Below are 11,611 nucleotides of genomic sequence, written 5' to 3'. Positions count from 1 at the left end.
AGTGAGACTTTAACTTAAGTCTAGAAGATAAATTTATTACTGAGCTAGCTAGTGATCTAGATACTATACCAATTATATATATATATATATAAAGAGCATAGAGAGGGAACTTGATGCAATTTCAATCTATATAGATATACCAAATCGGCCTTTGGTTTCTTCTATCTATGTGGTACTTGATATATGCCAATTATGATATATAGCATAAGATAAACATACCCACAAATTAAATTCAAACTTCCTTTCCACAACTCCAAACTAAAAAAAACAATATAACATACAAGCCAAACAATGAGATATCGATCATGTAATTCAAAATTAATAGGAACTAAGATTAAAAGAGATGGGAAAACTTTTTGAGTCATGACATACAAAATTAAAAGTGTAAATCTTAAAATATATTAACCAAATTGAAATAAAATTCAAATCTCACCTAAAATTATTAAATTTAGACACTTAATTGAAACTAAACCCAAAACAATGTAACACTTTGAAACCTAAAAACCAAACCGAAAATGCAAGAATGGAGAAGTTTTTTTTTTCATAAAAAAAAATACTAGATATGGTAAATGGTAAAACAAACACCTATCTTTTAATAAAATTTAACTTTTAAAAAAAAAAAAAAAAAAACATAACCACAAGGCCAGTGTCTTAAAGTCCATTCAAAGTTCAATCTATAAAGTATTATTCAAAGAAACAAAATGGACAGAACAAAAACAAACTAAAACGCCATTATCCCTAAAGATGAAGAGGAAAAAATTTAGCTTAGAACAAACCGGCAGTGATGAAAACCTGCAAAAACAACACAACAAAAACCACTTCATCAAAATCCTTCATCAATTCAATTGACACACCAAAGAAAAATCATAAATATCACATAGATTCTTACTTGGATCTGAACTTATAATCATGGCAGTTCCCCCAAAGCTGCAAGTTCCTCCATTTCTCTTGTTCTTCTGCCAGTAACTATTGAAGGCGTACGACGCATGTGCCACCAAAGTATCTGGATGAAAGCAGCTACCCTCCGCCGATATCTCCCGGCAGTCGGCGCCGCCGTCCCCACAAGCGTAGTCCATCGCCTGCTGCAGTATCTCCGTCGGAACACTCGGTTTCGCCACGCACCACTGCTTTTGCACGCTACCTGTTTGTGGAAATGGCGCACCGGCGTTTTGGTCTGGATTACATGGAGGCAGGGAAAATCCCATCGGTGGGCTTGCTGGTACCACGAACGGAGGCGATTCTGGGGCGGCGGCGAAACTCCAATGCGGCGGAGATGCGATTTGGGACTCTGGTGGAAGTGGGGGTGTGGCGAGGTCTGACGGCAGTGGTGGCTCTGATGTAAAGAAAGGTTCGTATTCGTTGAGTTCCATGAATGAAGACAGCTTTCTGCTAATGGGGTTTCTCTGATTTGTGACACTGGTTATTAAATTCACTTTGTGTAGCTTTAGAAATCCAAATTTGTTCATATGGGTGGAGATGAAATTCTCTGTTTCATGTAGAGAAATTACATTTTCAGTTAGTTTGAGAGTCAATGTGGAGTTTGTACTTTGGATGAACTCAATCACAAGTTTAACCATATTCTGAATGGATTCCTCTTGAGAGTGGAAGCAATCTTTTGGGAAGAGAGTAGAAACTTTGATTTGATTCTCCAAACCCCATCTTGTGAGAGAGTAAAACAAATTCTTCAGAGAAAGCAACACAAATTGTAAAGTGTTAGTATCCTGATTCTTGGTGCTGCATAAAGAACTGTTTCCCACAACAATGGTAGTGATTTTAGTGGAAGGGTAGTGAGCCAGAACGAAGGTTCTAAGCCAACTTTCCGCCATTAAAACACTGCTTGAAACTTCTGGAAGCTCAGCATCAGTAACAGAAACAGCAACAGGGAGATCAGAACCAGAAATTGCTGGAAAAACCCCTGAAGAAATTATCTCATCTAACTTCACAAATTGAATAGATTCTTGACCTGCAGCTGCCATGGCAGAACAATAAAACCACAAAAAAAGGAAACCCAAGAAGTGAAGGAAAAACATGTAGAGAGAGAGAGAGAGAGAAGCTTACTAGTAAGACCCAGAAGGAAAGTGAAGAAGAAGAAGAAGGGAAAGAGAAACTTCATCTTCAACATTTTCTTCTCTGCAAAATGAAAAAAGGAAAGAGAGAAAGGAAATTTGGGGAACTATGGAGAGGTTGTTTAAGCTGTCCTGCCCATGTCCTCCATTGCAGGCGATGGGAAAGGTTTTATATAGTGAGAGTAAGAGGAAGCTTAATGGAAAAACCAGTCGTCGCTTCCAATTTACAAGAAATGGCAAAATATATCCGTTGCTTGGGAATGGAGTTTGTTTTGAGTCTTAGACTGACTAAGCTGCTCCTTGGAATCCTAATTTGTGAAGTATTGAGACCTTTACTTTTCAATGCATAAATTAATATAATGAATTGTTGTAATGATGAATAATGCTGTTTTCCTTCTTCCTTAAATGGGAATATTTATAAAAATAAGAAATTCAAAGAAAAATAATCTTATATGTATGTTTATCTTTAGATCATGTTTACCTTAGTGAAAAGATAATAAATCAATAATAATGTGAAAAGCGAGTGTCGTTTGATTACTTTTTGTGTTTTACTTGTATTTTATATCTATGCTAACATATGAGACACACTTTCAAATCTGTAATAAAAAAACGCAAGTTGATTGACAAGTGGAGCATGCTCAAGCCAATTGTATTTGGAAGTTACATCATATCGCTACCATTATCACTATTGTTACTTTTTCAGAGGGAAAAGTATGAATTTTGACACTTTTATTATTATCATTATCATTTGACCCTCAGAGATAACGATAACGATAATAATAAATATAACAAAATTCGTAATTCTAAGTAAACGTGATAAAAAAAACAATCAAATTACATTTACATTTGCGATTCATCAATAGAATTCCATTAACACCAATTTTCATTATGGTTCGGTAAATGTTGCCTTAATTGCTGGTATATATTGTAAATTCAACTGGGAATTACTCCATTCTCTTGTTTGGAAATGAAGGTGATAGAGGCAAGTTTGAGATCATTTGTTTCTATTGATTCTCTTCTCTTTACTAAACATGATTACTTAATGGTTGTTTGCCCTTTAGGCCATGTTTACTAATCTGTAATAAAATATTAGTGTAATTGTAATGATTTTCCATTAACGTATCAATTGTAATGAGCTTCATTCGCGAACATAATTAAATTGCTTTCGATCACGTTCACTTAAGTATTTTGAGAATGGTTACGATTGATGTTATTAATTTGGTATCATTGTCTTCTTACCGTTACCATTTAGGATCAATCGATAATGATATCTATAACAGGAACCGTAAATATAACAACTAATTCTCTTATTGCAATATTAACATTATTTGTAATGATAATGGTATTGAGGACAAAAATTTGAAAATTTTTCAAAATGGTTGTCGAGACTATCATGTTATGCTTATAAGCTATGGGATTATCTTTTGTGGATCTCTTAGTTTGCTGATGATGATAGAAATTCCTTTATTTCTGGCTAAGTTTCTTGTAATGAAAAAAAAATTAAAAATTAAAACCTAAAATTTTATCCGTACAAACTATACTTTCTTTTAAAGGATTGAATTTTATTCTTCCTATCTCGGAAATTCAAAACAGAGGGAAATTTACCCAATAAAGGAGTGTTTTTTTTTTTTTTTTTTTTATAATTTGTCTAATAAGATAAAAATGTTTTGAGAAATTCTAAAAATAAATAAAATTATTCAACAGAGTTTCTGAAGAAATAATGTAACTAGTTTTTTTTTTTCCAAAAATAAAATATAATAAGTATTTCACTAAAAGAAAAATTATCTTTTCCAAAAGATATGTGAAGAATACTTGGTTGAACTAAAAAGGGGAAAATAGTTGAACTCACACAATCAAGGAGCCAAAAGGATAGGCAACCTAGAAGTCTTCAAAAATAAAAGGCTAAATTAACAAAACAAAAAAAAAAAACCTTAAATTTTGTATTTGGTATAAAAAATATTTCTAAAATTTCAAAATATTTAAAAATATTCTTGAACTTAAAAAAAAAAAAAAAGTTGGAAAATAACATTGTCATTAGTTTTTAATAGAAACCTTGTGTTTTGTTTAAAAAATATACATAAACTATCTAATATATTAAAAAAATAATAATCTAAAACATAAATAAAAGTTAAAAAATACCCTTAATATATGAACATAAATCGTTAATACTTCATTGCAAAAATTACTTTAAAATTTCATGAAAAAAAAGGTTTAAAAATTCTTTTACTGTTATTTTTAGTTCAATAAAGGGAGGAAAATTTGAACCACGGACATCTTGGTCACTAACAATTAAGTTATACTCATTTTGACACTCCTAACTTTGGTATAGTAATCAATTTGTTTGATGTTTTCTTGAGTTTGAAAAGAACTAATTTTAAAACAAATTATATACATATCCTCATTTTTTTTTCCATATAGATATTCTCATTTTTCAACTATTTGTCCATAATTCTTACATGCAATCAAAATAAAAACCAAAACTTTAAGTTAAATTATAAAATCTCACAAAATTTCAAAATAAGATATATCCATAAGATCTACAAAAACGATAAATAGCAAATACATAACGCACATTCAACTACTGCGTACAACCTTGTTAAAACCTTTAAATCCTAAGATCCTTTGATGCATAAATGTCAAATAGTTAACAAGAGTAAGATAGTATTGAAGAAGAGAGGGGAGAAAAAAGATGAAAAATAAAGAAAATAAAAGGGAATAAACGATTTATTTTCATATACTGACAGTAAGGATGTTTTTAAAATTTTGTTAAGTTTAAGGGTATTTTTAAAATTTTTGAAAGTTGAGAGACATTTTTTATATAAAACATTAACCTTTCTAACCAAAACTTATGGTAAGGTGTTAACTTTTTAGAAAGTTAATGATATTTTTGAAACTTTTGAAAGTTTAAAGGTATTTTTGATCTAAGGTACAAAGTTTATGGACATTTTGTATAATTTAGTCCAAATAAAAGTGGTGGCTTTTATTTTTTATTTTAAATATTAACTTTATTTGATTTTCTATTTTTGATTTTGAAAAATTAAGTTTATTTACACTATTTTCACATTTTGATTTGTTTCTTTGGTTATCTACTCTCTCTATATATATCGTTTTTTGTTTTTTATAAAAAAATCTTTTTTTTTTTTTTGGGAATTTACCTAAGCATTCAGAAGTTTAATTATGAAAGATAAAAGCTATGGTAAAGAAAAGAAACAAAGTTTTAAAAAATCCTAAACTAAAAGCCATCCGGTGCTATCAAACAGGGCCGTGAAGTTCTCGATTTAACCTCAAAAAGTTGAAAACTTACAAGCTTAACTTTTAACCACAATTGTATTTATGACAATCTATTCCAAAATAATAGCAAATTTAGTACATTCCAAAACTATTTGCTACGGAAACCTATCACTAACTAAGATTTTTTTTAAAGATAGACTGTTAGACATATTTAAATAATAATATATTTAATTAAAATATGGATTTTGTATGTAGATTGATTTTATCACATTGGTTAATTAATTAGATTAATTAGATTAAGTCATATTATGTGATCTAATTAATTAAGACCCTAAATTACCAATTGAATATGGACGTAATGGGTGGAAGCTCATTTCTAGTTAATTAGGAGTTTCCTAGTTAATTAGGGTTTAAAGGAAGCCCTAATTAAACTTGTATATAAAGAGATCTTAGGACTATGATCTCCAATATACCAAAATGATAAGCACTCAGTCTTTCTTGAATCTCATTTAGAGAAAGATCAAGCATTCGAAGTTTTGGTTGAGGAATACAATACTTGTCTTATAATTGCCGTCAATTTTGCAATGGAATCTGGTATGTTATTCTTGACAATTTAGCATGAATGATCCTAGGGTTATATCTATTCAAATATAGATTTAAAGTATTTTCGCTAAGATAGACATATTAGTGACAGAGGTCTATCACTCATTGAGGTCTATCATTGATTATATATGCTTGTTTGCTATTAATTATATTTGTTACTGGTATATCATATCAATAGAATAAAATATAAATATGGTATATAACAATCATATTATTTTACTTCATTTACTATTTTGTGATTTATTACATATTCATTTTCTTTCCAATAAATATTATTAAAAAAAAATAGAAATACCATATTTAACTTTTGTTTTCCCTATTTCTTTTTAATTATTTTATGGTTATTTTTTATTAGGTTTATCACTAGTATATCATATTAATCAAATTAAAAATTACCATTTTTAATTATTTTCTATCTATGATTGTTTGATGCTCAGGTGTTATGATGTTTACCATTGATTTATCATATCAAAAAATTAGAAAAGATAAACTTGTGGTGTTTAATTTTTGTTTTCTATTAGTAATTGTTTTCATACTTATTTGTTATTAGGTATATCGTTGATATATCATACAATAACTATAAAGGATGTATAATACTAATATTTATATTTGTTATTTATCAATTGTTAGAGCAGAAAATGGAAACTTCATATGACTGATGTGAAACCGATGCTCTCGCCAACTGTCCAAGGCAGAAATTTGTCAAAAACTGATGGACAGTCTCTCTCTAAACCGTATATATATCGTAGCACCATCGGAGCCCTTCAGTACTTAACGCATACACGGCCGAACATCACCTATGCTGTCAACCAACTAAGTCAGTTTCTTCAAACTCCAACTAATATCCATTGGTAGGCAGCTAAAATAGTACTTAGATACATCAGTGGCACAAAACACTATGGAATCTACTTTCAACCAAGCCTGAATCTACATATATCTGCCTATTCGGATGCTGACTGGGCATCCAATCTTGATGACAGGAAATCAGTGGTTGCCTACTGTACCTTTGTAGGAAATAACATCGTCTCATGGTCCTGGAGGAAGCAAGTGGTGGCCGCAAGATCGAGTACAGAATCTGAATATAGGGGACTTGCCCCTGCCACATCCGAAGTCCTCTGGCTTCAACAACTACTAAGTGAGATGGGATTACAGTCAAACACTCGACCGACCATATGGTGTGATAATCTAGGAGCAAGAGCCTTAGTTGCAAATCCGGTGTTTCACTCTAGAACTAAGCATGTCGAAATTGATCTTCACTTTATCAGGGACCATGTTCTAAAAGGTAACATCAACATTCGTTATGTGTCATCAGCCGACTAACTAGCTGACTGCCTCACAAAACCACTCAACAACTCACACTTCTATACATTACGAGCCAAACTGGGAGTACTTGAAGTACCCTCCAGTTTGAGGAGGATGTTAGAGCAGAAAATGGAAATGGAAAAGGGAAAGCAAAGGTGGAAGAAGAAGGAGGTATCACCACCATTCTGTTAAGAATTGGTTTGCTCTCCACCAATCAAACAGTGCCAAGTGTAATATTCTTATTCCTTATATTATTATTATTTTGTAACCATATTAGAGCAATGTGTGTATAAAGGAAATAGGGCTGTAGCTATTCTTTAATTCATTCAATACACCAAGAACAAAAAATGAGAAGTCCAAAGGACTCCAAAAATTCCCAAAACTCTTCATCTTCAACTTCAATAATTATTTACATGTTCCTTTACCTATTAGATATATGCTTACTAGCTATCAATCAAATAAAAATATGTATTTAACACTTAGGAGTCGTTTGGTTGGCAGGTTTTCTGCATAGAAATTGGTATAGGTATCTAATTCACATGTTTAATATAAGCTATTCCCAGACATTCTCATTTCCAATGTATAAGAGTTTTCTATTCCTTCAAAAACTGTGAGTTTTCTCTTTTCCACTCTCTATCTTTTTCTTTTTTTTTTTCTTTTTTTTCTTTTTTAATTTTACATATAATTTTACTTTGAATATAGTTAACTAATTAACAAATTAATTAATATTAATTTAACAAAAATGATATAAATATTTATTTTAATAAATCAATAATGATACATTAAAATATCTACTCGACTTATTTTCATAATAAAAATTTATTATATGAATGGAATTATTTTAACATAAATTATTAATTTATTAACTAATAATATCTTAAATATAATTAATTAGTAAACTAGGATTAGTTAAATTTAGTTAGTATTAAACTTCATTTTTAATAATAATAATTTATTACTTTATTGTTTTTTTAATTATCAAGTAATTTATAGAGATTAATTTTAATTTGATCATTCATTATGAACATATAATCATCACTGATTATTTATAAGAAGTTAATTATTTATTGCGATTATTTTTTATTACTCCATTCATTATTAATATATCATATTTACAAAATACTTTTTAGTATTCTTTATTAATACATCATATTTTTATCTCATTTTCTTCATCTTTTATATAATATATTGTCCATTTAAATATATTTTCTTATATTATTTAATTAAAAGTAAAATTACTAATGTTGAGCTTAATTAATAACAACAATGATTAAATATTAGATTATAATAAGTATGCCGTTCATTAAATGCATTAACTGGTTAATTTTAATTATAAAATTATTAAAAAATGAATATTATAATTATAATTATTATTGATATATTGAATATTATTTATTCTTTAAATTACCAATCTATCATAATTATAATAAGTTTTTCATGCTTAATTTCATAAATTAAACACAAACACAATTTTTGTTCACAAAATTCCGATAGCATTTCCATGCACAACCAAACACAGTCATCTTTGATTCTCAGACATCTTATTCTCATACATCCGTGACAACACCTAGCTATTTTTGTGCATCCCACAACTTGTTCAATCATAACTTGACATGTGACAAATTTTGCTTTTTTTTTTTTTTTTTTGAAATATATTAATATTTTTTATGTGAGTGGTGAGAAGGGATGCACAAAGATTGGTGCGTCCCAAATTACCCATATGTATATATGCTTATTTGCTATTTGATATATATTACATACATAAATCATCAATAAGGAAAATGGCATATTGACTACATCCAACCTTTTCTTTATTTAACATGTAATAGTTAACATGCTTATTCTCTATTAATTCGATCACCACCATATCAATATATAATTAAAAAAAGGGTATAACAATAATATTTTACCATTTTTTTTTCTTTCTTGTAGTGGTTTTTTGAAATTCACATTTGGTCGTCAAAAGATTAAAAATAGTAAAAGAGTGGCAATGTAATATTAATAGCAAACAATTGATAACAAAATAATAATAATAATAATAAATTACCAATACAACGTGTCGCTAAAAACAGTCTACCAAACTGTTGAAGTAGTTGATAATAGACATGAAAATAGTCTATTAAAATTAAAACTCGTCGTTAATAGACATATTAATGATTTATTAATAATATACATAAAAAAATATTTATCAATAATAGACATAAAAATGGTTGATAAGTAATAGTTGCATCCATCAACGAAAAACGTAAAAATGGTTCATCAACGATAGACAAAATATTGTTTGCAATAGACGATATAAATTGTATGTCATATTGACAATTATTCATTTGTATGATATATATATAAATACAACAACCGATTTTACTATTCATTATAATTATCCTAAATTTTATTAAGTAATTTTATTTTTACAAGTTGGGGTGGAGGATTTGAATCACAAATCTCCTGATTTTCAACATATGCAAATGTCAGTTGAACTAAGTTCTTATTGGCAAATTTTATCAAGTAAATGAACTATGGATAAAAATTTAAAATATAAAACTGAACTTGCAGGTAACAATATTTATCTACCTACACACCCATCAACATATGTTTCAATATTTCTTATTTATATGTTGACTTATTTCCATTTTTTTTTTTATGAATGTTGACTTATTTCTTATTTCTTAATTATTTTTATTTTTTTATATATATTTTTATTAAACAAGTTCGAAAGAAGCAAGTCAAATCGAATATAACTCAATTGGCATAGAGTATTAGTAATTAGTAATTACGAGACCTTTGGTTCAAATCCCTATAATTCCCATAGTGACATGTTAGTCCCATACTCATCAATAATCACCGAAAGATTTTTAATTACTTCTTCTAGGTTTGAACTCTCGAATAGAGTTGACATGCATTAAGAGGTTTTTTTCATTATTTATTTAATATTTGAAAATGTTGAGTAGGTAGGGGAAGGGTATATTGGTAAAAGACTAAAAGTAAGTATGTTGAGAAAGATGGCATTGGGAGGCGCAGAAAGGCATGGGAAGTGTGAAGGCTGCACATTTCTGATCCCACACCAAACCCTATCTCTCACTTTTTATTTTTTATTTTTTTCTAAATTCCCTTTTCACCCTCCTCATATTTTAAACTTCTTTCCCCACTTTGAAGTCAGAAACATTAACCAAATATTATTAATGTTTATCTTATACTCATATTTGAGATTATTAAAAAGATTAGACACGTTTGGATTCTATGACTTGAATCAAATCATAAACCTTCTCTCTAATTTACGTGGATTAACATCAAATAACTTTTAATAAATATCCTAAAAAGATCTCCAAAGTGAGATATCAGATAATAAACTACTATTAATGGGTAGTATTAGCAACACGATCAGGTCAATCCACATGGAAGCATGATAATTGTTTCACTAAGTTAATTTCTTAACTAAAACGACAAATGACGATCTGGTGTGGATAGAGAGAATGCATACAAGTAAGGATAAACATGTAATCAAACTAAACAATCTATAGCTTAGATGAAGAGAGGTCAATTTAATGTGACTTGATCATAGGAACTCATAATAATATGATTTGGCATGCAAGCACACGGTCGACTCACTTAACCTAACCTAACCAACGTGTTTGGACTACCAACTTATTGGAAAGGCGAACAAGTTTCCTAACTATAAATTATGACTAATGACCTAATTAAGCTGAATGTCATCCTATTGAGTTCGACAATGTCCATATCATCCTAAACATTTGCATTAAGATCAAAGTTTCCATTGCGATGATTATTCAATTGAATAGCCAAATTTAATTAATCGATTTCTTTTTAATCTTAAATTGATCATGCACATACGGGTTATAGATATTCTAAAGCTCATACATATATGAGTTCGATTCGTGCAACTTAGCGATTGAAAACAGGAGGACTAGAATTAGGTGAATTTATATTATAGTTTGAAATTTGTTTTTAAAAGAATTGATTGAGTGGATGGAAGGGAATCTATGGAGATGGATAGAAGTGAGTATTTAGTTAGTGTATGTATATGAAAAGAAAAGAAAGGTTGGATGAAGAAAAGGTGGGAGACAAGAGAAGTTGAGCAATGATAATGAAAAAAGGGTAATTTTGCAGGCTTTATACGTACGCTATCAAACGGCAAAAACGCTTAGCCTGTGGGAGACCACCCTCATACGGAAGGCACCGCTTCCATGGGCCCCACAACAAAATAATCTTTTTTTTTTTTTTTTTTTTTTTTTCAAATTTATTATTTATCTTTTTTTAAAAAGCAAAAAAAATACAACCACACTTAACCCTGATTTGAATTGAATGGAGGAAAAAAAATATTTTTAAAAAGTGTTGTTTTTAAATATAGAAAATTAAATTAAATTATTTACTAAATATAGTAAAATTTTAAA

The 11,611-nt window shown here is 29.2% G+C and overlaps 1 protein-coding gene across 2 annotated transcripts; it reads right to left on the bottom strand.

The window, feature by feature from the left end:
- Positions 1-611: 611 nt before the first annotated feature.
- LOC120087820 (glucan endo-1,3-beta-glucosidase 1) lies at positions 612-2,475 on the bottom strand. 2 transcript variants are annotated; one of them, XM_039044734.1, is made up of 3 exons: positions 2,059-2,474; positions 890-1,969; positions 612-792 (listed from the first exon to the last, which is right to left on the bottom strand). In XM_039044734.1, exons 1-3 carry the CDS (start codon positions 2,120-2,122, stop codon positions 761-763), a joined length of 1,176 nt encoding a protein of 391 aa, XP_038900662.1. In that variant the 5' UTR covers positions 2,123-2,474; the 3' UTR covers positions 612-760. The 2 variants fall into 2 exon arrangements, with proteins under 2 accessions (XP_038900662.1, XP_038900661.1); XM_039044733.1 differs by having other exon boundaries at positions 662-1,969; positions 2,059-2,475.
- Between the last annotated feature and the right edge of the window lie 9,136 nt (positions 2,476-11,611).

This window comes from Benincasa hispida, chromosome 10 (genome assembly GCF_009727055.1).
Source record: "Benincasa hispida cultivar B227 chromosome 10, ASM972705v1, whole genome shotgun sequence".
Lineage (NCBI taxonomy): Eukaryota > Viridiplantae > Streptophyta > Magnoliopsida > Cucurbitales > Cucurbitaceae > Benincasa > Benincasa hispida.
This window is presented reverse-complemented; position numbering and strand designations above follow the sequence as displayed.